The sequence below is a fragment of the Drosophila santomea genome, chromosome 2R, assembly GCF_016746245.2.
Source record: "Drosophila santomea strain STO CAGO 1482 chromosome 2R, Prin_Dsan_1.1, whole genome shotgun sequence".
In the NCBI taxonomy this organism is placed as follows: domain Eukaryota; kingdom Metazoa; phylum Arthropoda; class Insecta; order Diptera; family Drosophilidae; genus Drosophila; species Drosophila santomea.
The window spans coordinates 20,155,260-20,181,141 of NC_053017.2; the positions used below are offsets into that span (position 1 = coordinate 20,155,260).

At 40.2% G+C, this 25,882-nt stretch overlaps 6 protein-coding genes across 12 annotated transcripts; 2 read left to right on the top strand and 4 right to left on the bottom strand.

Annotated features, from left to right (window-relative positions):
• The first annotated feature begins 425 nt into the window (after positions 1–425).
• On the top strand, positions 426–991 carry LOC120444823 (V-type proton ATPase 16 kDa proteolipid subunit). Its single transcript, XM_039624779.1, has one exon. The coding sequence runs from the start codon at positions 466–468 to the stop codon at positions 940–942; it is 477 nt and encodes a 158-aa protein (XP_039480713.1). The 5' UTR covers positions 426–465; the 3' UTR covers positions 943–991.
• Positions 992–1,138: 147 nt separating this feature from the next.
• Positions 1,139–1,459, top strand: LOC120445601. The gene has a single exon (XM_039626100.2). It carries the CDS (start codon positions 1,142–1,144, stop codon positions 1,457–1,459), a length of 318 nt encoding a protein of 105 aa, XP_039482034.1. The 5' UTR covers positions 1,139–1,141.
• A 43-nt stretch (positions 1,460–1,502) lies between these two features.
• Positions 1,503–3,106, bottom strand: LOC120445600. Its single transcript, XM_039626099.2, has 3 exons — positions 2,478–3,106; positions 2,237–2,414; positions 1,503–2,141 (listed from the first exon to the last, which is right to left on the bottom strand). Exons 1-3 carry the CDS (start codon positions 3,098–3,100, stop codon positions 1,503–1,505), a joined length of 1,440 nt encoding a protein of 479 aa, XP_039482033.1. The 5' UTR covers positions 3,101–3,106.
• Positions 3,107–5,585: 2,479 nt separating this feature from the next.
• Positions 5,586–24,993, bottom strand: LOC120444868 (protein kinase C, brain isozyme). Of its 7 annotated transcripts, none has more exons than XM_039624838.2 (15): positions 24,850–24,993; positions 22,830–23,293; positions 21,488–21,514; positions 18,382–18,413; positions 18,247–18,326; positions 12,727–12,838; positions 8,508–8,636; positions 7,686–7,842; positions 7,213–7,561; positions 6,936–7,109; positions 6,787–6,878; positions 6,533–6,734; positions 6,276–6,464; positions 6,080–6,220; positions 5,586–6,021 (listed from the first exon to the last, which is right to left on the bottom strand). In XM_039624838.2, exons 2-15 carry the CDS (start codon positions 23,027–23,029, stop codon positions 5,869–5,871), a joined length of 2,037 nt encoding a protein of 678 aa, XP_039480772.1. In that variant the 5' UTR covers positions 23,030–23,293; positions 24,850–24,993; the 3' UTR covers positions 5,586–5,868. The 7 variants fall into 7 exon arrangements, with proteins under 7 accessions (XP_039480772.1, XP_039480767.1, XP_039480769.1 ...); XM_039624833.2 differs by lacking the exon at positions 12,727–12,838 and adding an exon at positions 16,959–17,073; XM_039624835.2 differs by lacking the exons at positions 12,727–12,838; positions 24,850–24,993 and adding exons at positions 16,959–17,073; positions 24,585–24,712.
• On the bottom strand, positions 9,673–10,029 carry LOC120444870. Its single transcript, XM_039624843.2, has 2 exons — positions 9,954–10,029; positions 9,673–9,891 (listed from the first exon to the last, which is right to left on the bottom strand). The coding sequence occupies exons 1-2, from the start codon at positions 10,027–10,029 to the stop codon at positions 9,791–9,793; spliced, it is 177 nt and encodes a 58-aa protein (XP_039480777.1). The 3' UTR covers positions 9,673–9,790.
• On the bottom strand, positions 11,366–11,758 carry LOC120444869. The gene is made up of 2 exons (XM_039624842.2): positions 11,599–11,758; positions 11,366–11,536 (listed from the first exon to the last, which is right to left on the bottom strand). The coding sequence occupies exons 1-2, from the start codon at positions 11,726–11,728 to the stop codon at positions 11,433–11,435; spliced, it is 234 nt and encodes a 77-aa protein (XP_039480776.1). The 5' UTR covers positions 11,729–11,758; the 3' UTR covers positions 11,366–11,432.
• Positions 24,994–25,882: the final 889 nt, after the last annotated feature.

The window sequence follows — 25,882 nt, forward strand, 5'->3', positions numbered from 1 at the left end:
TAAACGAAATGGTTTATCTCATTACTTACAAACAGCAATTACTGAAGGCAGTTCTTTGTTGTACTTATTACTTGTTTTAACACGCATAAGTTCTTTTCAGAATGTATAGTTTTATTATTAAACATTTGAATATTTTTAAATCTAAGTTAGTTTGACATTGACTATTAATAAGTATATTGAAACCATGAATTTAATATTTTGGTGTTTATCTGAGTATACTATAGATGATAAAGAGAGCGCATTGTTTTATTGTATTGTATTACTCTATGATATAGTTTTGATTAACAAGAACACACATTTTTTTCCATTTTCTTGAAGACTGTAAATATAAAATATTTCAAAAACCTGCAAAAAGTGCCTAACATCAATCAACCTTGCTTGGAAACTTCAAACCTATTTGCATTTGAAAACCTAAACAAATCTGGAATTGTTCCTACTTTTATAAGTGCGACGTAAGACTGCAATATGCATGCTCCGGAGCTCTCGCTGGATGAACCGCATTTCGCATCCTTCTTTTGCGTCCTGGGAGCCGTTTGCGCCATTGTCTTTTCGACATTGGGAGCCGCCTATGGAACCGCAAAGGCTTCTGTGGGAATCTGTTCGATGTCTATCAAGCATCCGCGGCTGATCATGAAGGCGATTGTTCCAGTGGTCATGGCTGGCATTATAGCCATTTATGGACTGGTGATTGCGGTCCTGCTTGCTGGAACGCTGGGCAACCGCTATAGCGCCTACAAGGGTTTCCTAAACCTCAGTGCTGGACTGGCGGTGGGAGTCTCTGGAATGGGTGCTGGAATTGCCATTGGCGTAGTGGGTGAAGCTGGAGTCCGTGCATCTGCGCAGCAGCCAAAACTCTTTGTGGCCATCATACTAATATTGATATTTGCCGAGGTCTTGGGTCTCTATGGTCTTATAGTGGCTATTTATTTGTTTTCCAAGTAATGTGCGTTATCCCTACTTTTGCTGTTATTAAAGAAAAACTGGTTTGAAACAGTCTGTTCTTGCTGTTCTGTTAATGGGTAATCATTTGTCAAACTTCAAACTATTTGCTCAGCTGTACGACCCTTTTTCGAGACAGCTGCATTCTCTTTTAGAAGCTACATTCTTTTAGTTACAATTTGGAATTCACAGAGTTAACGTCATGCTGAAGATGTACCTTCTTTACTTTTTTGGATTCTTCTTAGTGGGCAGTATTGTTCTAGCCCAACTTCAGCCTCAGCAGAATGCCACACTCAACACAACTAATATTAATGGGAATGCTACTAGAAGACGTATAATGGTACGGAAATTGCACGCTGATGATAAGCAGGGTAAAGGAATGATGCGCATAGTGATACACAAGATTGCACCCGGACATTCCTACTACAAGGTGTTCAATGGCGATGAGGAGGCAGCTCGAGGATTCACCAACAAGATATGGAATCGTTTGTTTAATCGCTATAGTACAATGCTCATATAAATAAGTAGTCTTAATTCTATTTACGTTTGCGGAATAAGTTAGCTTAAGTAATAATTATGAAACTAGAACTGAATATGGAATCTTCGTCGGGTGCGGAGTCCTTTGTGTGCAGGCAGGCGCTAGATCTGGTGTAAAAGACCTCCGACTCATGGTGGCAATGATGCTCTTCGTCCTGCTCGGAATCCTTCATGGTGAATGTGCCCACTGCCGTTTTGCAATGCGCATTGAGCTTGCAGCTGGAGTCACTGGCCCAACTCTCGCAGCCGCAGGGCAATGCCTCATCTGGTGGCAGGTGTTGTGGACTCACACTGCTCACCACTCGCTCCTCCGCGGTAGCCTTCTGCTTTCTCTTGTCCTGGCAGCGCCTCCACGTCCTTCGTACAGCCCGGAAACAACACAATCCGAAGCACACATCAGAGGTGCCCTTAAGACACAGGAAAAACTCTGGCATAAACGATGGATTGATTACGGCATAGACAACTATGTTCAAGGACAGCTGCAGCGCATTCAATGTTATGCAGATCACTTCCAGCTGCTCAATGAAGGAGGCATTCACCTTGTTGGTATCACCACCGAATAATAGATTTAAGGAGCTCTTTCTGGACGTCATGTGGGCGGGCAGTTCGCCAAAGAGGTACAATGTAATCACAATCACTATGCTGATGGTCAACTTCATTTGGTGCTGCAAAGAGAAGAATTTATTGATTATGCGAATAAACGTAAATATGATATGAATTACGTACTCCACTGTGTTAGTACTTATACTCATTTTAATACCTGGTATCGCTTGGCAGTGGTGCGGTTATTAGCGGCGGGGTTGTTAGCCTGGCACATCCGACTTTGCTTTGTCCATTTGCGGAATACTATAATTATGGCTCCATTGCCGATGAGCAGGAATATGGCTGGCAAAAGGGCCAACAAGGCAAAGGTGAACCAGTTTTGCACTTTATAAAAACTATGTCAAAATGAAACTCCATGAAAGCATATGCCCACTTACTCAAATTATAGATAAACTCACTTTGTGTAGTAGAAATCTGTGACGTGACAGGTGCCCGAGTCACTCACGTAGAAGACGAAAAAGTACGGCATATTGACCACGATGGATATGCCTATTGCCACAACGATGATACAGCGAGCCACCTTTCTTCGGCAAAATCGAGGAGCTCCGTTGCTCCCCTTAAAACTGGACAGAAAGATGAATCGATCCAGGCTCAGACACGCCAGGATCAGGTTCGCTCCACCAGTACTGATGCCGAAGAGTGCCGTTTGCCACTGATAGTCGTAGGTAATCCAAGTGGGACTGCTGTAAAAATAGCTCCTGGACAGGGCAGTCATTGTGATGAGCAGGCACGAGATGCAGTCCATCCAGGAAAGGGCCGCCATGTAACTGAAGGCCGATGGCGTCATCTTGGGACGCATGAAGACGACGGCGTTGATGAAGTTCGTGCACAGTCCAAAGGTCGACAAGGTGGGAACGGCCAATCCGTAGAGCACAAAGAGCGTCACCGTGGGCCTACGCCTCTGGAAGATGCACTCATCGCTATGCTCCATTCCGTGCTCCTGGCCGATTATCCAGCCGGATTCTGAGCTGGTGAAATTGCCAGCGTACATGACAGATTGGATGATTCGATGACTGGCCATGTTGTTCACTGACTGACTGACTGACTGACTGACTGGGTGAAGAGGAGGATTTGGCAGCGACTGCTGGACACGTCTATCTAATTGTTGCAAATTCACGATAAGATTATCTAGCGCTAACGGACGCATAAATGTTAATTTGTACGCAATCAATGATAACGCCGCCACGCAAACCCACCTCAACATCGACCTCTGTCTAGGCCGATCCCCCTCTCCCATTATCTTATATAGGTGCTATAGGTATATATGGCTCCATATCCTGACGTTCTTTTTTTGTTGCATACTTAGCTGGGCTGCGTGAATTTATGATCTACTGGTTGGGATATAAATGGAATTTTGGATACCCATACCTGACCTGGATTGTTGTTAAAAGTTTAGTTAAGAAGTTGCGTGTATTTGACCTACTTACATTGAATTACCACCCCAGATAAACAATTTCAATTTACGAGATTCAGATGCATTTAGTAGTACTTTTATTTACTTTCGGGTACTCGTACTGTATGTGAGTGGTGTGGTGTGGTTTGGTGCCAAAGCCGATTGTTTGATTTATTTGAGTTTGTCTCTTTGTTTGGCTTGGCTCAATAAATTATAGATTACATCCAGCCTGGGACTGTGTGTACTCGTAAATGTATATAGTGGATGCACATATGCACAGGCATATAGTGCTATATGACTGACTGATCGGGATTGGGTGGGTGAATTATTCAGACGTAAAAATAGTTTTCATTAGTTTAGTTTTGGATTTCGGTCGAGAGATTTGTCTGGAAGATTTCGCTATCTCGCGCGTGACATCTTATGGTATTATATCTTTTAAGTAATTCACATCGATATTTCATAGATATAATTATATTAATGTATATGTGTATATATCTATTTAGTTTGTACTAAGTTAATATGCAATTCAAATACGACCGTGAAAATGATCAAAATTACATAAATATGTATTGTAAAAATGTCGACTCTAAATAAGTTAAAGTCCTACCAATATGCTTTTTCAATATGTATATAGTTCGATAATAAAAATTAATTTTCATTAAATTGTAATATTTTCAATATTTGAACAGACTTGAAAAGTGTTTTCGCTTCCTTCATTTATTTGCCATGAAAGTCATTAAAGTAATTCAGACACACATATACATCTATAGATATATGCTAATTATGCATTACATTTAATTTTTAAAATACGAGCAAATTTTTGTTTTTCCCCGCGTTGAACGTTAAGTGCTACTCATCGTGGCTGCGAATCATACTCATACTCATTCATCGTGCTTGGGATCGAGTATATCATTTGATCTACCTTGTTGGCTTAGATTACATTTTGATTTCAAAACTGGATAGTTAAATTAAACGTTTTAAATGCTTCAAGTTCGGAGTTACACAATTCAATATATTTAAGTTAGTAATTATTAATTCTGTTTACGTCTCGAATTCACTAGTTTAAACTACTGTTAAGCTTTACCGATTCTGGTTAATTGTTAATTCTCATTTAAGTTCCTCTGTTGTGCCCTACGCAATTAGCTTGGCTACAAATTCCCCACCGACAGACACAGATAATTTTATAATTTATAATTTTCCTATAGATACAGATACGTAATACGCATAGCCTCGTTTGGCATGAATTCATTTTAGGTTTCTTCTATGAGAGAAAGATAGCTACGAGAGGCACAAAAGCTTAGCTCTGCTGGCGCTAATTTGGAAATCGGTCTAGGCTATAATACGATGACTATAGTTTTACATGCTTATAGTAGATTGTCTTTTCCCATAGTTAAACAGTAGTTGCTAGCTGCTAGATTCCTGCGAAGGTACTAAAGTTTCCGACTCAAGAGCAATCTAACATAGTTTTCCCTTGACTAGGAGCAAACAGTTTTAGTTTTTAGTTTAGGTTTTACAGCTTTAGTGTTAAGTATCGTCTAAGCTTAACTTATTGCTATGCAATTTGTTAGTTATGGTACATTGAGACTCTATGCCAGCCATATATATAGACGAGCTATATATATGTGTTTTTGCAATGTTTGTTTTGTTTTTTTTTTTTTCATTAAATAAAACGTAAAATTAATTTACACGCACATTGATATTTTAATGGAATTAAGAAGAATCGAATTTTCTTTGATATTACGGCTTAAGTATTTAATATCTTGGGAATGTTGAATGTTCTCCTCGATTTTTCCCTCTTTGGCGAACTCACCTAAACGCGTTTTCGATTTGATCATAATGCCGGGGCTAGCACTACAATCGAATGACGTTTGAATATGGCCCAAAACTCCTAAGTCTCTCATTTCCTGGCTATATCGAGGAATGTATGGGACCTTTTCACGGTATTTACTATTAAAATCGATTAATTGGCTACAAAAAACACTTAGATGTTGGCTAAATGGAAAATTCACATGCTAAAAGCTCGTTGAAATACTTATTTTGAAATGGTTTTTTTTGTTTGTTGGAAATCTGACAGAATTGATCAAAGTTCTATGCAGAGTGATAGGCTACCAAGTATTTGACATGTTGCTTTTATTGCTTTTTTTGTTGGCTTGAGGTAAGGACGCGCCTTTTGAACAGTATTCGAATATTCCATAACTAAAGCTCTGTTTCACAGTTTCTAGATCTTAAAATTAACTAAAAACTTAACAATTCAATAAATATAGTTACATATAATGGTTGAAAATCAAACAGAAAACTTAACAAACATTAACAAGATGTCTTTTTAGTAATCAATATCAAAATAGACTTAGAGGACACAACGCGAAGCATGGAAATTAGATCAGATCAGATCGGATCTATGGGCTAAAAACGTATTCGGCATTCATGTAGGAGAAGCCAACGAATTCCGACTGATCCAGATTCATCATAAACACCTTGTCCGTGGGCGTCAAGTCTGTTTTCTCTGATGTGAACTGCTTGTCAAAGTTGGACACATCCTTGCGGTGTTTCTGTAGAATAAACGTATTTAATAAGGATGTGGTAAACTTAATTATGCATTTGGCTTACAATTTTCGGCTTAAATGGCGGTTGCACCTCGCGATTTTCTATTTTCTCCCAATCGATGCGTCTGAAGAACGGATGCAGACGCACATCCTCCTCGCCAGAGGAACCACAACCCAAACGCTTATTTGGCTGCTTAGTTAGGAACTACAAAAAAATCTTTATAAATAAACAGAGGATTATAGGTTGCGTGAATACTTACGCCCTTGCACGCTTCTTTGGCCTCCTTGCTCAGGCTCTTTGGATAGGACACATTATGATCGGTTATGGCGGCAAACAGCTCCTCCTCATCCTCGCCATCGAAAGGTGGCTGGCCCACTAACATCTCATAAAGCAGTACTCCATAGGCCCACCAGTCCACCGACTTGCCATAGGGCTGATACAGTATTATCTAAACAGAAATTTAACAAATTATATATATTATCTGCTTATAATATCTTTATTTTGTGGAAAACATACCTCTGGAGCAATATAATCGGGTGTGCCGCAGAAAGTCTTTGTGGTCTTGTCACCCATTATGTTCTCCTTGCACATGCCAAAGTCGGCAATCTTCACATGTCCATCGGCATCCAGCAGCACGTTATCCAGCTTCAGATCCCGATACAGTATGCCCTTGGTATGAAGGAAGAAAAGTCCAGCTGCTATTTCGGCGGCATAAAATCTACAAGCACCACGATAAGTAATTAAATTAATTTAATTAATTAAGCACTTACACAGCCACGGGCTCCTTAAACTTGCCAAACTGTTGGATTTGGAACATCAAATCGCCGCCATTCACGTACTCCATTACAAAGAACAAACGGTCCTGAAAATAATTAATTCATTTTAATTCGATTTCGATGTTCTCCCAAGATAAACTCACCATAGTCTGAAAGCAGGAGTGTAATTGGACCAGAAAAGGTGGCTTTTCGCCTAGCGCCAGGACACGCTTCTCGATCATGGTGCACTCGACGTCGTCGTCCTGAATGATCACATCCTTCTTGAGTATCTTAATGGCATACAACTCCTCGCTGCCTTTGCGCTCAGCCAGCAAAACCTAAGGATATAAGTATCCACATCAATTTTGGGTTTGAATATTTGAACTTGGTAATTACCGAACATCCTTAGATCAAATCATATAGCTTAGTTTAGCTACCCACCTTTCCAAATGAGCCCTTGCCGAGAACTTTGATGAAATTAAAGTCCGTGGCCCGGATCATGTCCTTTTTGGAAGAAGTATGTGTGTTCGTATCGCTGCGCATTACCATCGGCTTCTTCTGCGATGGTTTCTGCTTGAGCTTGAGTAGGTCCTGCTCATCATCCGCACATGGCACATTGTAGTACTCGCCCTCGTCCTGGGTGAGCAGCTTGAACCAGCCATTGGTGGGGTTCTTGATGATCTCCGAGATGCCAAAGGACAGAGCACCCATAAAGTCATTGCGCGAAGTGCGATCCCAGTCCCACACCTCGATCAGGATGCGTCGATCCTTGTCTTCGGGTTTCAGATCACTAAAAGGACACAACATGGATTTGGTATGGACTAAGAAATTTGGTCTTGCATTAAATTCTATATCAAAATATTCACTTCAAAACAATTTTCATTTATATCATTCCTTTTGCTTCAGGTACTTACTAAGTGAGTGTCTCATTCCAGACAGGATTTAGGCAAGCCTTAATGGTGCGAGTCTTCTTCTTGGACTGATCCTTGTCATCTGGAATTAGCTTCACCTTCACATAGGGATCGCTCAGGCCGTTTGGGTCCATGGGTATGAGATTGCGACCCTCCTTGACTGAAAAGCAGGACAATGGAATGTGGGTGGTGCAAACAGCTGTGGCATAACCAGTCAATTAAGACCCATCCCGGTTGAGTGAAAAACTCCTCGCACAAAGCAGCTGCGGAAATTACGTGAAACATGCTCCTGGGCACGAAGCACAAAGCATTGTGTCCTGGAGGACACCCGCAGAGCAGCCCGTTCCACTCTTTTGTTCTGCAACTGCAGTCTAGCTTAGTATTCATTATGTGGCATTTGCGGCTAACGAAGGAGAACGAATACGGAGAATTTCCTTAAGCGCGCATAATGAATTAATGCAAATCGTAAGCAATTTTCCCAGGAGCCCAGAGGACTTGCAACTTTCGGCCGTGAAGCAGACTTCTTTCAACCGGGAAAGGAAAGGAAACGAAACGGAACGGAACGCAGAGCAATGGATGAATTCAAAAGGCGCAAAGACTGTGGGAGAAGATGTAACATTTTAAGCGCGTTGCTTGGGAAACTTTGCGGCTTCCCCGGGCATTCAATTTTTTCACTTGCCCCTGCATACTTATATTCCGTAAACTTTTCGCCGTAAAGACGGGGGGCGCAGGCAAAAACCAAATACAAAACTTAGACCGTGCGGCCATAATTGGTAACAATGCTTAAGCGGCTTAAATGTGTATTCCCCTGGCTTGTCCACTTACTCTGGACAGTTAGCAGATTTTCCTTGACATTGATCTCCAGATAAATGCGACCCCGCCGCTCCGTGTGATCGCATCCGCAAAGGCTGGGCACGTTCTCCTTGCAGCGGGCATGCACGTTCATGTCGCATGCTGGGGGCGTGGGAGAAAAGGATTTTTAATCTCAACTGTTGGTCTCTGTAAAGTCTGAAGGCGGAGGAGTGGGGGCTTGCTTATAGAGTATAGAGTTAGTAGGATTGATAGGCATGAGTTGGATGTTGAAGTGGAACATGGCACACACACACACACGCAAACGCAAACGCACAGAGGTACAGTCTCGCACACGCAGCAAAGTGAGGATAATAGTAGTAGTACTTACCGCGTCTGTCGTTGGCAACCAACGTTTACCTGTGGACGTTCTGTCGCGTAATCTGTCATGTGGGGGCACTCTGGCCGACCCAATCAGTAAAAAAAAACCCAAACCAATTTTCCTCCCATCGGACCCATTAGAGCTTGTTTTCCTCCCATTTGACTGCCAGCGGAAATTGACAAACTGTTGCTTCTCGCCGATGGGAGCTACACTTCTGACTCTGACAAGTGGCAAATGGCAAGCGTTGAATTGGAAATTATTCGCTTTAATCGAATTGTTATTCATTTTCATGAAATACGTTTTGTTTTCAATTAAAGCACTTGCCGCATCATCGGTCATCCCAGGGCATCATTCTGTTTTCGCCGATTGCTTCAGTTTCCTCTCACATATCCGCTTTTCTCGACTTTTCCCTTTGCTTCCTTTCATTTGCCAACATTCCGCTTTGGTGAAGTGTAAAATTACTTTTGCTTACCGCCCGCCACCCTTGAAAGGCTCTTAATTTCATTCGGGCCCCCGCTGCGTATGCGTGATATTTAAGATACGTTTCACTGGGCGGCCCTGTGGCACGTTGGTCAGCAAAAATGTGTACACAGTCGCAAAAAAAGGGTTCCCTTGGAGGGGAGGAGCCGAGCTCAACGTACAAAACAAACACACAGATATGAGTGTGTATTCATACTGTGGCCTCCATTTTGCCTGATATACATTTGTAATCGTATTCCCTTGCTGATTGCACTCTCTACATACAGCTTTTTGTAGTTTTGTAAATCAGTAACTGACATTTAAATTTGCCTTACTTAAACATTTTAAATAAAAATAATATTTATCTTTAAGTTGCTATTGCAACCTCTTTAATTATCCTAGCAGGCTACTACATTTTGATTTTTCACCTTGTTGCATGGAATATATTTTGGCAAACAAAGTCCATCAACAGCAAACTTTAGTCAAATCTACGCTGTTTGCAAGGAACACATCTTGTCTGTCTAAAACTTCCAAAGTGTGAGTTTACAGTGTAGCAGCGACCAGCTGGACCACAATCAGCTAAAATATTTATAGGGCTAATGTGTTAACGCGTCTACTGCTGGAATTGGCAATACACTCACGGTGTGTGGGAGCGGTGGAGCAATGCAACACGGACATCAAACAAATTATAAGAAATAACAATGAAAGATGGTCCATCCTTGTCTAATGATAGAAATCAAATGAATCTATCTGATAGCTTTTGGATGCATGTAGCTTGATAATTACAATTGACAGTAAGCGCAATGTTATGCAAGATCCAATTACACCATAAAATTGATTTGTGTTGTTTAAAATAATAATAAAAATTTCCCACTGATTTGCATTTTCGATTCTTTCCCCTTTCTTAGCGAAACAAACTTGAACACTAAAAGTGTTGCAATCTAGCTTACTTAAATCTTACGACAAATCGCCATACTTAATTTATTAGATTAAGTCAAAATTGGCGTATTACTTAAAATTCACCGGTCTACGTGACCCATTATTCCGATCAAGAATATTAGAATCAGTAACATTTTTGATGTATTTCTTCAAGAAGAACTTCAAGAAAAAATCTTGAAAATGTGCAGAAGGAGTAACGTAAGCATCACTTTTAAGGATTTGTTCTAGTTAGCCTCTCCTTGTCACTCGAGACCACCCAGGAAATTGGCAACACTTTTCACTTGGGTTTGAGCAATACCACCCCGTATCCATGCACTCGTGAGTCCTAATTACACAATATCCTGATCGGCATCCTGAATTGATGATAAGTCTACTAGGAGTTTGACTATAGCGACAATGTGTAGTACGTACGTTCACCCAGCGTCCTTCTTTGCCCACGCGCGGGGTTAAAGGTCAAAGTCAGGAGAGTTACCACCAGAAGGACCCACAAAAAAATGATCATCTTCGTAATAAATTGATTCAGTCATATTTGGATTGGGTATATATAAGGTGCTACATTGAATTGATTCGTTAGGGTCTAAAGTATATTTAGTTTTTTATATGTAGAGAATGTGGCTTACTTGTAAACAAATAAATTAACACGTAATATTCAAGTTATTTATTGTGTAACGGTTTTGGGCTTTTAGTAAAAATTATACCCATTATTAAGGTTTTCTCCACCTATTAAATATGCAACACTTTTCATTTGGGTTCGAACAATAATCAAAAGTATTTCGACATGAGTTTGACCTAATGACACACCATCCCTGTCCGCAACCTAAATTATAAATTAGATAATATATGTTTGAAATTAATCATACAAACTAGGTGAACAGTACGTACGTGCACCAATAGTCCTTCTTTTCAGCTGCGCGGCCGCAATCAGAAAAACTGATGCAAGTATCAACCAAAAGAAGCTAGTATTCATTGTAGAGCCCACATTCAGTGACATAATTTAATGACTCCTAAATGAAGGAGGACCCTGAGTAGCCCCAACTAAACACCAACCTATATTTGGGTTTTCAATCAACAATACTAATATATAAGAAAACCATACTAATAAGTAAGATTTGGATTCAAAGAGGAAGGTTTGAGCTTTTTATTTCACTAAAACACAGCTCAGTTTGAATCAGGGTTTTCAACTACCTCTTGCAGCACTTTTCATTTGGGCCGCATTCAGTGGGCGGTGCTATTGCCCTGCAGCGATGGCGAACTGATACACAGAACCCTTTCCCATTGGCACACTCTGGAATATTTAAATGGCCATATTAGCAGATCCCATAAATCAGATAATGGCGTAATACTGACTCTTATAGGGAGCCTGAGACCAGACAGATCCCATGCTAAGGAAGAGGATGGCTGCCAACACGAGGAGCTTCGAAATGCTATTCATTGTGCAAAGTAAATAACTGAGTTGAATTTGACTTTCCAGGCGCATTTTGTAGCAAGTGGTGTGAAAAATGAATTTTCTGAATTGGGATTAGCTTAACTCATTCGACAGGGCAAATATATAAATGATCGCTCCAACCATTTATTAAAAATAATGCGTTTTAAAGTTTAAACGCATTCCAATGACGCCTTATTTGATTTCCAAAACGTAGCCCATTTATAAAGTAAGTTTAGGGATTACTATTTAAATTCATTTGTTGATCAAAAAACGAATAAGCGAATTTTACACATTTGTACAATTTTTAATAATACCCAAAATGTTCTTACCACTTACAATTTTATTATAAATGTCGATGGGAACTTTACATTTCAGGAACTACCTCCTTGCCACTCCACTCACACATTTACATTTGCAAATGATTTAAATCATTGGTTTAAAAAGGCAAGTATACCCCTAAAACACATCGTTATATTGTTTATTTTTATTGAATTCTACTTCAAATGGAACAAGTATATGCTACCATGGCATCTAAAAGTCCGCAAAACGTTTGTGGGGCCTTTAAAATTAGTAAACATATATTAAGTGGCTTTGCAAACTTAACATGCACTTGCAATAATGTGAAAATTAACAAGTTTTTAAGAATGTCAACGTAAAATGAAAAGAAAGCCAAGTGCAGGCAGCTGGCAAGGCAAATAAAATAGGGGGAAATGCGGGAAAAGCTGCTGAAAACTTGTCAGCGACACTCACTACAGCAACAACAAACAATTTGCCCAAGTGTGCAAAACACTCACCCACACTCACCCACAGACACACACACACACTCACACACAAACTGTGGCAAAAACAAACACAAATACAAGTGCACACTTGAGCGGAAACAAAGCACTGCTAATTGTAAATTGCAACAATCTAAAAACTCTGCGGCAACGCCACCAAAAATGCAAATGAGTTGAAGACACTTTCGGCGCCAAAGCAGGTTATACTCGTACTAAGTATTATAGTATATGTGTTAGCTATATATGGGGGGTCCAATTGGGGAACTTTACCTCGACACTTGAGACCCTTGTGCGTGATGCCGTGCAAAAGGGACCCACAATGATCGCAGAACGTCGGCGACAGGAAGGTGACATTCTGCCATTTGTGGGGCATTTGATGCGCCTGACCGATTTCGATTTCGGTTTGGAATTCGAATTGGTATTGGAAGAGAAAACTAATGGAAAATTAACGCAGGGCATAGGAATAGGTGTTCGATACAGCTACTATATGTATGTGCACATAGGTGTAATTGCAAATCAACGCAAAGAAGTACAAAACATAATGGTGTATGGACACATAAAATGAGCAAGAAGCTGATACAACTACGAATAGATACATATTGATTTGAAATGCAGAATGGTTTAAAAATATCACGTAAATAAAGGTGTTATAATATTTATACTCAGAATTGGAGATGAAATCACCTAACTATCACATAAATATTGTTTGTTTCATAATCAGATTAAAATGTGGATGAATGAGGTCATGTACGTTATGGTAGTTTCAGAAAATAATAATGTATTTAACGATATTAATATTGTTTCATTTTAGTACAAATTTGTTGAATTGGACACAGATAATCTAGTTATTATTTTTGGTTTAGCCACATTCCTTTATGACACAAATTAAAAGTCTAAATAAGATTTCCACAAGTCAAAAGAGCATTTAGGATGACCTTTTGTATAGACGAACGAAAATGGCTTTTAATAAACGATTATATTGATTAAATTTGAAAACTCGGCAACAGAGCTTTGAGACGTATAATTAAAGACTTTCATATGCATTCTCAACAGAGTGTTTACCCCCGTAAAACTCCACCCGTTTCTCGTCTTCGTTCTGATGATTTCCACTGCAGCAGTTTTGCTTTCGTGCTAATGAAATAAACGCGACGTTAATTAAGTTGCAAGTTGGCCGTCACATGTCGCAAACAGCGAAATCAAATGAAAATGGAAGAGGGTTTATGTGCGGCAGTGTGATGAGTGTGTATATACACAAACATATCATATATATACATAGTTATATGTACATTGCACAGTAGAACAGTAAGTAAACGGCGAAGGTTGCAGAGACAAATGCTGCCTAATCCTTTTCAAGGACCTCTTGCACTCACACAAAAAAGGTATTCTCTCACACGTGACATTGGCGGAAAACTTTAAGGCTATTTCCTTTTTGTGGGCGGCGAGTATTTCACCCACACAACCAAGTCGATTGTTGTGTCAGTTTGTGGTGGGTGCTTACCCCGGGCAAGGACATTTGATAGCATTATGTGCCTGCATGAGCATCCACTGAGTGGTTTCCCGCCTCCCAATACTTGGCGTTCCATGCCCCATCTTTTTTTTCGGGGCGCCTTGGCAATTTGTTGTTTGTCTCTGCCAAGGTTCAACAGCTGCTCAGCCATTAATATCCTTTCGCTACCAAAAGACAAACACCAGCGAACAGCAAACATACGCCCGCACACTCAGACACACGCACACACACACACACACACACACACAAACGAACGTCCTTGGCAGCGGCGCAGCGAAAAAAGTTGTTGCATACTTTGGCGGGCATGCTCAAGGCCGCGAGGGTGGGCGTTGTGGGCGGTGGTGGGGGGCATTTGTTTGGACAAAATGCAATCGCATTGAAGGTAAACACGTGTGTGTATGCGGCCTCCAATTGGACTCGCCTTTGAGTTGCCCTGGATAGCCACAGGTGTTGACATCCGGATCGAGACCCGTCCACTGCGGAATTTGGGGTAACTAAAGTGGAACCCCAATGCCATTCAGGATTATGTATATACATAGTACGTGGCGAAACTCTTCGCTTATTTGGGAAAGTCAAAACAAACAGGGACTTTGTTATTTCGTTTTACTGCTTGATAATATATAAGGGTAAATGTTTTCTTCTCTACTATTAACGACAAATTTTTCGCAGAAAAGAACTTACCAATTAAGTGAAGCCATGTAACATTAATTGTTTCATTGAGAAATATGGCTTTTATACAATTTTCAGTGTACAAAAGGTGTCTGAAAAGAAAATCTCTTCAACTTTGTAAGCCAATTGAAGTGAACCAATTTATTTTAGCGGGCATAAAAGTTCAAGCCAATGAAGCTCGACTGTATGAAATGGTGTGCTTTATTCTTATCATTGCGTCACAGTATCTGCCACATGAAAGCATCGTAAACAAACGCCCCGTCAGACATTTCCCAATAAATCTCACGGCCCACGCACACACACGCAGCTAGAATTTCATTTGGCTAACACATTTGACGCCTACTTATGTATTTGCCACGTGCCAGAGCAAAAAATTTGTAAAAAATATTTGCAGCGCAAATTTATCACAGCATTCCTCGCTGTCACCTAACAAATTTGTAGCCCCCACCCATCGGGAAATCCTGAGGCCCCACTTTTCCATATCGCTATCATCATCACATCACATCCTCTAGCGGAATGGCAGCTTCCATCACTCCATTGAACGTAATTTTTGGTATATAAAAGGCCATCGTATACATGGCTATGTATGTATGTGCTATAACTGCCAGCATATTAACAACTGATACCCGCCGATAACGAATGGGGAGTTTGGTTGGGCGTTTGGTTGGCAAATATAAATTGCCATGTCATTTATTCCGACAGCGCAGATAAGAAAAGTTGGGCGATCATATGGGCTAGTAAGTGTAGTCATTTTGTGCGTGGATCCAGACAGACCGCCATCTGATAGCATTTAATGGGCCTAACTGCATTTGTTTTCAATTTCCGCCTCGAGTACGAATCACAATCATGTTTGGCGAACTCTCAATCTGTGGTGCACATCTCGGCTTGTCGCAAAATTGATTTGCCTACACACCTGTCGCAATAAATTTAATCCGATTTGATGCAGAAAGGCGGCAATAAGGAGTCAAAAGGCACAATCGGAAATGGCAGCGTCTAGGTTCATTGGACCGGATTGTATTTCAAATACACATGACAAGAGGAAAAGCCACATTTTGAGTTGTGTGTGAAGCGTGTTAAGCACTTTCCATGGGAAAATTCAATTGAAGGTTCCCATGGCTACAGCATCACACTTGGCAGCCGAGTTGAATGTGACATTCGAGTTTCCAATTCTTATTGTCTCTGCAATTGGTGTTTACACTTGACTCGTTCTAATTAAGCCAGTTGCCATGGCTCTCAATTAAGTGCCAGAACCAGTGACAAGCCACATGGAAGACGGTTTACAGGAGTTACTGGCAACATAGTACTTAATACTGACAGCAAGTGGGTTAAACTCAACTGAAGGGAAACTCCTTGCTTTAGCAAGGACTGTCATATATCTGGTGTTATTAAAAATCCGTGATAGCTCACTGTTTACCTCTACAATATCTGGGGCTTGAATGTAAGGTTTCTTTATAGTAAACATTAAGGTTAGTTGTGAAGGTGGATAAACCAGACAAACATATTTACTCAAACTGCGCTAGCAAATGCATAAAGAATTTCAAACATTTATGCTTGCCCCAATGGCAACAACATTGGGTCAGGACCCGAAAAGCGTTTTATCTGTGGCATTTCCACAATTTGCTAGTGGGCCCAAAAAACACATTAAAATTATATTTATATCACTGGGCAGCTGCACACAAAATTTCTAAGCAAATGACAAGCATTGTTTGGCAACAAAGTTTAGCCCCCCCCCTGTCCACTAGAATTCTCCGAGTATCCCTGGCATGTGCATAATTATGCAAATGAATTGGTTGCAGAGGGCGGGGTAAACGTGGGCGGAATGATGGGCGGAAAGGTGGCCGGAAAAGTGGGTTACACGTGGAAAACTTTCAGTGCGGTTCGGAAACGGGAAAAGTGAAGAGCAGGCAAACAAAATACGGAAAAAAGAGGAAGTCTTTGCTGGGTGTAACGACATATTTACAAAGGTGCGGCCTGCTTACATGTACATGTATATCTGTGTGTGTTGTAGGTAAAACAATTTAAATAATTAACTTTTAGGGCCTGCAAAAGTTTCTTTCTCCATGCTGTTGACCAGGTCAAATTGCGTTTAAAATTTAATTCCCACGCAGCACCACACACACACACTCACACTGGCTCACGCACACATTATCATCATTATTTACACTGTCAGTCGGGGTTTTTTTTTTGGAAAAGGATTAAAAGTTAAGTGAAAGAGAGAAGCGAAAACTTTTGTGTGGTTAGGGAGATAGAAGTTAGAAGCCGGAGGGGAAAACACTTATTTGGGGTACAAAAAAAGGGTTTCTAGCTTTAAGGGGTCAAGGGTTACCTGAGCATTTGAGACCCTGGTGGTAAATGCCATACAGCAAGGACCCACAATGATCGCAGAACGTGGGTCCTGCGTATGTGAATGGCTCGAAATTGTGTTGAGTTTTTGGTGAGTCCTTTGATTGTACATTCGATTTCATTTTATAATATGTATTTTTTTTTTTTTTTGGTTGTTTGGTTGTTGGTTGCAACAATTTCAATTTCAATTTCGATTGCGGATTCAGTTTGTTTTGTTGTGGTTTTTAAATATACATATATATATTATTGGTGCGTGGTTTCGTGACAGCGTGAGTTGGACAGCGAATTGAGTTTTTGGTTTGATTTTGGTGGATGCACACATGGAAAAGAATACAAAACACAAATTTTGGTTTTTGGTAAATCAACAGAGCACAATGACAAATTAACAAGTTCGCTGCAAACTTTCGCATTGAAATCATAACAAATGACCAACTCTACATAAGTTCAGTGTAAGTTTGCAACAGATTTTTTCTTTAACTAAAAATATGCCCTTTCTGCATTTCCATGTGCGTGGCTTATGGAAGCCGAACCCAAATTTAAGCTCGGAAAAAACTACTTTATTTCATAGCTATCCCTCCTATCCTAAAAGCCAATCCATCTGAGACTCTTTTCTCTATATATTTATGCCATATTTTGCCGTCGCCCCATCACAACATTTTTACTTGGACACACAGCTGTACACTTCAAGAAAATTTTAAACAAAGACTTACCAGTTGTAAGTCTCTTTTTATAATGCCAAATGTTAAGTTTAAGCAAAGCTGGATTCTACGGATAAGGATATTTCCACATGCTTCCCCGAATTTTAAGGACGAATACGACTGCTTTGAATTGAAAATCAAAAGTCTCCCATTTCTTTGCATGTTGCGGTTTGCCTGAATAAATATACAGCGTAGCCTGCTGTATGCGGAAAAATCCAAATGACATTTTCCATAACCCAGGGGCGAAGGAAAACCCCGGTCGGACAGGGGAAAAGTCGCATTTTTAGACCGAGTCTGCTTAGCCGGTTGCAAAGCAAAGTTGACAGGCGAGTCGGGGAAAAAGGACATGACAGCTGGGACTTTTTGGGACAGACGGACGGAGCCGGGCATAACCGAAAATCCAAATGACAGTTTAATTTGACAGAGCCCACAAAGACTAAAAGCAATGCAAATAAGACCCCCCTTTTCCGAATCCCCCTGTATCCACGTGTTATTACTCGCACATGGAAATGCAGTTGGTATATATATGGCATATGGTTATCCTATTTAGCATATGTGTTGGTGCGCACTTACCGAATCGATGCCCTTATCCTTGCCCGGGCAAATGAAGGTGACGTATTCGTGGCACCGCTTGTGCACCACATAGGAGCAAACTGCAACCGGAGAACGGGTTATTCGGAGCTCAAAGTTCTCGAGATGAACCCTTACCTTGGCACTGGAATCCTTGCTTTCCGAAGCCCCTGAAAATACATCGAAGCCACAGGGTCAATTCATATTCGTTACGCTACTGCCATCGCATCAATTAGCATAAATATTTAATTTCCCATTAATCAATATGCTACTCGAAATCGGTTGCCTCAGTGGGCCGTTTAAAATAATCAATATAAAAACAGATCGGAAAATGAATGGTTACAACTCAAAATGAACCTTTTACCCTTAGCTCTTCAATTATTTACGTGAATGTCATTACGTATGTCATCAAATTAAGTTTCAGCGGTGATAATCAACTTAATTAAGCTAGTTTAAATATTTTGGTTGGGAATTTTGGTTTTACTATTTGGTCAACTGTTTAATTTCGAAATGGATTACTTTTCATACATCTATACATTAAAAGAATAAAATCAATGAACGTTTTATTTGACCATGGTACATTTTTATGCCTTATATATAGTATAATTTAACGTCTTTTAAAGTAAATATACCTTCTAGTTTAGGCAAGGAAATATGGGATAAGGCTTTAAAGTAAATGTGTATTCTATTTTTGCTATCAAAGGAAATGAGAGTTTCAGTTTTTGTTCAGTGATTTTATATATATTTTTGTTATCAAAGCGAATGATTTTTTCCTTTTTTGTTCAATGATTTTATATACATTTTTACTATGAAAGCGAATGATTTTTTTTTTATTTTTTGTACAGTGATTTGTTTTTGGTCATTAGCTGTTTTGGTGTTCAATTCAAGGCCGAACATTTAAATAGGCATGTAGTTATTTGGAACGTGCCATGCCTATTCCGCATACTTGCCAGCTTAAACTAGAAACTTAAAGCCATTCAGAAAACCATTTCATTTCTGGGCTACTGGTTAATGGGCGGGTGAAGCCAAAAGGCTCACGTGCGAGGCTTCCAGGCGAGTCCCAGCCCCAGACCATAAATGACTTGACCACAAACCACTTGGCCAACCAACCCCAAGTCCAAACCCAAACCCCAGCCCAAGCCCAGCTGAGTCCAGTGTGCAATTTGGGACATGGCAAATTATTCACATGCACGGTGGGAAAACGCAAATTTACGAAGAAGTATATATAAATAATAGAAGGAGCAAGTTTGGCCAACTTTTGCAGCTGCAGTTGAATAAGTTTCAGCACGAATGGACCCCAAAACCCGGTTAAAGTTCGGTCCGTTAAGCCATCGCAAAGTTGATCCGATTAGGTCGTTACCACTTGGACAATTCACGCAAATCGGTCAAATCGGGCGATTTGTTATCGCTGCTAACGAGTGCGAAATTGTGGCTCGTTTCATAATTCTGTTTGTTGCAGTGCGCATTTTTCATTTTTCATTTTACATTTTTTATTCATTTCATTTACCAATTTTCACTTTTATATTTCATTTAATTTTAATTCATTTGTCTGACCGACCAGGTTGTCTGCTTCTGGCTTTTCGCTGCTTTCTGTTTACCTCCCCCTTTGGGATGTTTCCCATTTTTGTTTGCCCATCAAATGAAGTGAAAAAGCAATTTTCCCGCGCCTGCAGTTATACTATGATTCTGTTTTTCCCCCATTTGTCCACTCGCAATTATTTTTTCACGGCCTCTGTTTTTGTTGCATTGCCATTTTTAATAACGCGCATATTTTCCGACCACGCTGAAAAACCGGCACAAAGACACGTTGTTAAGAGTGTTTGGTATTTAAGTTAATTAATCAAGCGATGGGCTAAGTGTGTCCTGTAATTCTTGCTTATTTTAAAATAATGGCCAAACTGCCTAATTTGGTAATGAAATAATGATTCTTTCAACCACTTTTTTTGTAAGCAAGTTGTCTTTAGATGGCTCAATTAACTTTAGTTACTTTAACTTTTCAATTAACTTCTCGAGTTCTAATGCAACTTTAAAAATTACTTTTGATTTGAATTTTGAACGAAATTTCCATTTCCATTTAAAGCAGTTTCCAATGTGATTCCAAGTAAGTGCACTTATCATGAAATCCCTTTGAGTATCACCTTTATCATTTGAAAAATGCAAATTGATATGTTCAGGGTATTTGGAGGTGCTATCTGGAATTTCCATCGTGACCTTTTTGGTTTCCGCCCTATTATGCAAATGACGTGCCGTAAACATGGCAAATGTTTCACCTGCTACCCGCAAAAGAAGGTGGCTGACACTTTGCTGCCACAGGCGCACCACCCACCGAGCTCCACCCGCTCACAGCACCACCCACTTTACACCCCCCAGTGGCTCAACTACGTGCCTGCAACGCCTTTTTGCAACACCAACACTCTCTCTGGGTGTGTGTGAGTGTGTTTGCGTGCCCCCAAAGTCCCCGCACTATTAATTAAAAGTCGAAACCAAGTCTAACAGCCACTGAAGTTGTTAATTAGCTGCAGCCCCCCAAAAAAAGTGGGCGTTTGCTGTGGGGGGCGTGGCGTTTAACCTGTTCGCTGGTATTGCTGTCAAAGCGCGTTAATTACGTGTAATAATGATGCAGTGCGCGGAGCATTTTGTTGTTTATTTTCCGCTCGTTTCGCTTTTTGGACGACGGGTGGCCAAAAAAAAACATAAACTTTGGTCTTGGCCCCACCCCGATTATGGGCACAGATCGATGATGCTGGCGACTGGCGACTGGCGACTGACGACTGCTGGTGGAGCATTTTAAACAGCAATTAATTTAATTATTGCCAAAATGTCTTGGCCGGCAATTAGCTTAAGAGCCCAAAGCGATTGCGACGAGAGGAGTCACAAGACGACAAGCGTAATGAATTGGCTCAGTTTTATGCCAGCGACTTGACTTCTATATATCCATTCATTACTCTCCTCTGGCTTTAAATTGTCAACGAAAACGCTGTGGCATTATGACACTTTTGTGGGTAGATAGAATTTGTTTGTTTATTAAATATGCATTAATATCACTGGAATTGCTCGTCAAAGTGTCTGTGGTTGGCGGGCAATTCTGTCTGTGTGTGTGCTGAGTGACGAATTAATTAATTTGTGTGGGCGAAAGACACTAGGACTTTCTTCAATGGTATGGTATGAAATACAATTCTACCAGGATTTACTAGCATTACACAAGTGGCTGGGAATTGAGTATATCCTTTGAAAAAATACCTACATCCATGCATATCCCGACTGATAGCCGCTGTAAAAACCAAAATACTGTTCAAAACTCATGTCAGCAAATAAGATTTCGGCGCAGAAGCACGAATCTGGTGTTTCGGAGGTGAATTTAATGCTCATGAAATTGATTTATAAGCCGTGGGGAGGCTGTCAGAGGCCAGGAAGTGACTACTGGGACCCCAGGACTGCCGGGACTTTCAAGAGTAAACAGGTTACTCCACCTCCAGCTCCCAATTTGAGTTCATTTTTACCTTGCCCTTCTGTTTGTTTTTGCTTGGGAGCAACAATGGATTAAAAAAGATTTCGGCAGCCTCACCTGCATTAAATATTACACAGGTTGGCTTTTGTTTTTCGTGGCTGTAGAATTCTGTAGATTTTGGCAGGAATTTAGGACCAACAAAAACAACAAGTATATCAGCGTATTAAGTTGACTGAAGTCCTACAGCTTGTTGCACATATCAAGGCTAAAATAACGCTATTTTAATTTAATTTATTCTTTCAAACATTTTGATTGGCTTGTCATAGCAATCCAAATGAGTTTGTTGTTATTTATCCTAGCAATAAGCTCTTATTTATTTTTTATTTAATATATATTTTATTTAGATTTTCCCCAAAGGATTTCAGCATTCTGTTGAAATAATAAATTGATTATTAAACCACACACACACAGACCTGCATTCATTTGGTCTGCATTCAAGCCAGATTGCTTTCATATGTGTACACTTTTGTGTGCTAAACAACAAAAATCTCAGATTAAATAAGTCTTTATGTTTTGCGTTGACCACCAACTTAATACGTTATTCATTTTTGAAAATTGAGCTGTGTTTTGTATTTGCTGATGTGCGTTCCTACTAGTATTTGCCTTATTCCCCCATTGTTTCTTCGGTTCTTTCGCCTTGTCAATATACATTTATCGATTCCCGCCACTGATGTTATGTGGACGCATTGCTGGCCATGCTTGGTAGACCCACAAGTGCCGTCGAGGAGTGGGCTGTATTCGCATACGTGGATAGCTCTCTCTATATGTGCGCGTACACCCGGAGAAAATCGTTGCTTCTACCGAATAATGACCTTACTATGACCTGCCATGTGAGCATATGATCTTAAGTTCTTAATTAGATTAGGCTAGGTCATGATAAGATCAGTACTCCATATAACACTAACGAGCTGAATGCATATACCATTAGAACTCAACTTTCAGATTGAGTTTACACATAAACCCATTCAGCTGAGCTAGTCCCATATGACCGTTTCAGTAGCTAATTTTTCCCTGGGTGTATAGTATGGAATGGGTTCTATAAGAAGGATGCGACATTTTGGGGAGGCGAATCACTCACCAGATAAAGTCCTTGCAGTGGGAGCAGAACGTGGGCTGCTTGAAGAACCGGGCGATGAAGCAGTGATCCTTGACATTGAAGACGTTCTTCTTCTTGAGGGCTCCTTTGCGGAGGCGGGACTTCATTTTGTTCTCGCCCACCGCCTCCCCCTCCGCCCCCTGCTGCTGGGGATCCCCGTTGTTATCGCTGCCCTCCGACATTGTTGCTAAATGTTCTTTTTCGGTTTTTTTTCTTATGTTTTTTTTTTGCTCTTGTTGATTTTGTTGTTTATTTGTGGGTTTTTGCACGACGGGTATTTCGCAGCGTTTACAAATCGCAAAGGTTCTTTAACTTGCTCACTTGTTGTTGCCGCATTTGGGTGTTGTTGCTGCTGTTGTTGCTGGTTACGTACTTTTTGCTGGCTTTGTGTTTATTGATTTTCAGTTTTTGTTGTCGGCGTGTTTTTATTAGGCCTTAAATGCCATCTAACGTTAATAATGGGCGACAGAGAGAAAATAATAATAAAACCAAACTGGACTTCAAAATCTCGCTTTAATTTGCCCAACAGGCGATTTGCATAATTTTATTAATCACTGGCCGCACGTTCGCCGTTTGCTTAATTATTTTTCACTCGCGTCTCGCATCGATTTCAATTGATTTTTCTCATAACAAGCGCAGCAATTAAACAAAAACTCAAGCACATGTCACCGGGGACAAACAAGCTCATAATTAGCATTCATTTTAATGCCCCGACGTTTGATTATACAAAAGAATTTCTAAAGGGGTTTTATTTATTTTGTTTTGGGTGGATGGGCACCTTCATATGGTGAAACATGGGCCAAATAATAACTGACAAATAATATAATATTTCCCAGCTTGTTGAAACAAAAAGGCGCAAAAAAAGTGACGAAGATTGAGCGCGCGTGCAAATAAAAAAGCGATGTGCAAACGAAATAATTTTTATTTCAATGTTTTGCTTTTGTTTTGCAGCTTTATTGAAATTTTTGCAACGCCAATTTTTGTGTGCTTCGCTAACAGACACGTTCTTGCTGGCCACTGCTCTCACCTGTGCAGGTGGGCCCACTTGGGACTCGATGGGGCCATACCCTGTAAACATATGTAGTCAGCTGTGTGACTGGCAAGTTCCTACAGCTAAAATAAAAATGAATTTCTTTTTAATTCAGCTATAACTTTAAAACACTAACAATTAAATCCTTTTTTTTTTTTTTTCTTTGGTCTTTACATTTTATCAAAGAATTATTTTATAATTACATTTGGCGTAATTGCAAAATAATTTGCATTACTCAAGTATCGAACTAATTGCGGCATTTTAAAAGCCCACATATTTCCATGTCTCCAATATGAATATTTAATTATCTAATCAGCTGTAGGAACAACTCTTTTGCTACCCTGCAAACAACATATTCAGCATTGATTAAAACCGCAAACTGAACCACAAAAAGGACTCGGCTGAAACTCTGTGTTCGCAGAACTACGAAAGTCTTTGTGAGCGAAATGCAACAGTTACTATCATTTCCAAACGACTTGCGTTAGCGTGTTTTTTTTTTGCTCCATTTGGAACACATTTCCCTTCACGTTTTCATGTCACTCTTTTTGTGCTTAATGGCCATAATGGCTATGACTGCTTTTCCGTTATTATCCCGAGGGGTATTATTATTAGAATTCCTTTTGGTTAATAGTGCCTAGCATTGGGTAGTAACTTTTCTAGTTTGCAAGCACTTGTGCACATCGACATGTGGCGTTTATTTTGTTTACTTTTTGACCATTGACCGTTGACTTATTCTGATTCTGATTGGTCTTATTTAGACTACACTACACTACACGCACGCGATGCGATGCGTTGCGAAAATGCGAGGAGCAACTGCCTTTGCTGGCGAACCGAAACGTTGTGAGCGTGCGAGCATTTTCACACGAGCGGAAAATCCATGTCCATGGCGAATGTGGTGAATTTCCCAGCTGTAGCCGTCTCCCTCGTGCTCGCTCTCCGGGTTACACAAGATTTCTACTCGCACGCACTCACACACTCAAACCAATTTGTTGTTTGCTGGAAAATGTAGGGGCAGTTTTTCCCCAGCTTTTCCTTCTCGGCCTCCTGGCACTGCGAACTCGTATCGCTTTCCCGGCACGTGCGCTTCGCTCGAGACACAAACGCGTTCTGACCAACTGCCACTGCCCGCGTCTTTTCTGGAGCGAAATATCCGTAGCGAGCTTTTGGGCGCGCTGTTAGCCAAAAGCAGCAGCGCTGTTAACGCTCATTTGCATCGCGGCCAACTGATTAACATAAGTAAACCCATAGCGATCCAATCCAATCCGATCCGATCCGAAACGACAAGCGTCAAACGTTGGCCGCTAATTGAACGGACTGAACGAAACTTGTTAACTGGCCGCGCTTGGCCAAGAAGTGATTTGATCCATAAATGGAATCCCCCTCGTGGCTGATCGGACTGCGAGATAGGGAAATTAGTATCCACTAATCAATTTGAATGGCTCTCAACTTGTTACCAACTTCAGCGTGTAGCAGCCGAATAAAATTGAATGGCCTATTTAACCTTATGGAAAATATTCAGTTTTTCATGTTTATTATGAAGCCTTAAAGCATCTCTATAAAATTAAACAAAATTTTTAATATTTTACATAAGCTAATGGTTCAGTTGAAATGATTTGTACTTTTCAAAGCTATCTCTGATAAGATATCAAATATTCCATTTACCATAATAATTTCATTTTAAGCTTTAATTGCCCTGACGCATTTATCACATTATTGTGTAACAATGATTGGCGCGCCTTATAAATACGTTGCGACTCATAAAAAGCAGATAAATATGCAAGCCCAAAAAAAGGCAGATCGATACACAAAATTCTTGTATCAAAAACATGGAAAATTCTCTGGAATTATTTTATGTGGAATTTATTAATTTCATTCGGTTATCAGGCAGAAAGGTTGCATATTTTATTTTATAAATGTTACTACAACAACGTTATCACGTTACTAATTGAGTAAATAAAACACCTTTGGAGTTCGATGTGAGAATCTACAAGAATGTTAAGCATAA

Excerpts from the sequence above, each read along its gene's own strand:
- LOC120444870 (XM_039624843.2), bottom strand. The coding sequence starts at position 10,029 with ATGGACCATCTTTCATTGTTATTTCTTATAATTTGTTTGATGTCCGTG. Across the intron at positions 9,892-9,953 it reads CTCCACCGCTCCCACACACC|CTGATTGTGGTCCAGCTGGT; the intron begins GTGAGTGTATTG and ends TAAATATTTTAG.
- LOC120444868 (XM_039624833.2), bottom strand. The coding sequence starts at position 23,029 with ATGTCGGAGGGCAGCGATAACAACGGGGATCCCCAGCAGCAGGGGGCG. Across the intron at positions 7,562-7,685 it reads TGGAATGAGACACTCACTTA|TGATCTGAAACCCGAAGACA; the intron begins GTAAGTACCTGA and ends GTGTCCTTTTAG. Across the intron at positions 6,465-6,532 it reads CCGATTATATTGCTCCAGAG|ATAATACTGTATCAGCCCTA; the intron begins GTATGTTTTCCA and ends ATTTCTGTTTAG.
- LOC120445601 (XM_039626100.2), top strand. The coding sequence starts at position 1,142 with ATGCTGAAGATGTACCTTCTTTACTTTTTTGGATTCTTCTTAGTGGGC.
- LOC120445600 (XM_039626099.2), bottom strand. The coding sequence starts at position 3,100 with ATGGCCAGTCATCGAATCATCCAATCTGTCATGTACGCTGGCAATTTC. Across the intron at positions 2,415-2,477 it reads ACAGATTTCTACTACACAAA|TTTTTATAAAGTGCAAAACT; the intron begins GTGAGTTTATCT and ends ATTTTGACATAG. Across the intron at positions 2,142-2,236 it reads CCACTGCCAAGCGATACCAG|CACCAAATGAAGTTGACCAT; the intron begins GTATTAAAATGA and ends TTCTCTTTGCAG.
- LOC120444869 (XM_039624842.2), bottom strand. The coding sequence starts at position 11,728 with ATGCGCCTGGAAAGTCAAATTCAACTCAGTTATTTACTTTGCACAATG. Across the intron at positions 11,537-11,598 it reads GTCTCAGGCTCCCTATAAGA|AGTGTGCCAATGGGAAAGGG; the intron begins GTCAGTATTACG and ends TAAATATTCCAG.
- LOC120444823 (XM_039624779.1), top strand. The coding sequence starts at position 466 with ATGCATGCTCCGGAGCTCTCGCTGGATGAACCGCATTTCGCATCCTTC.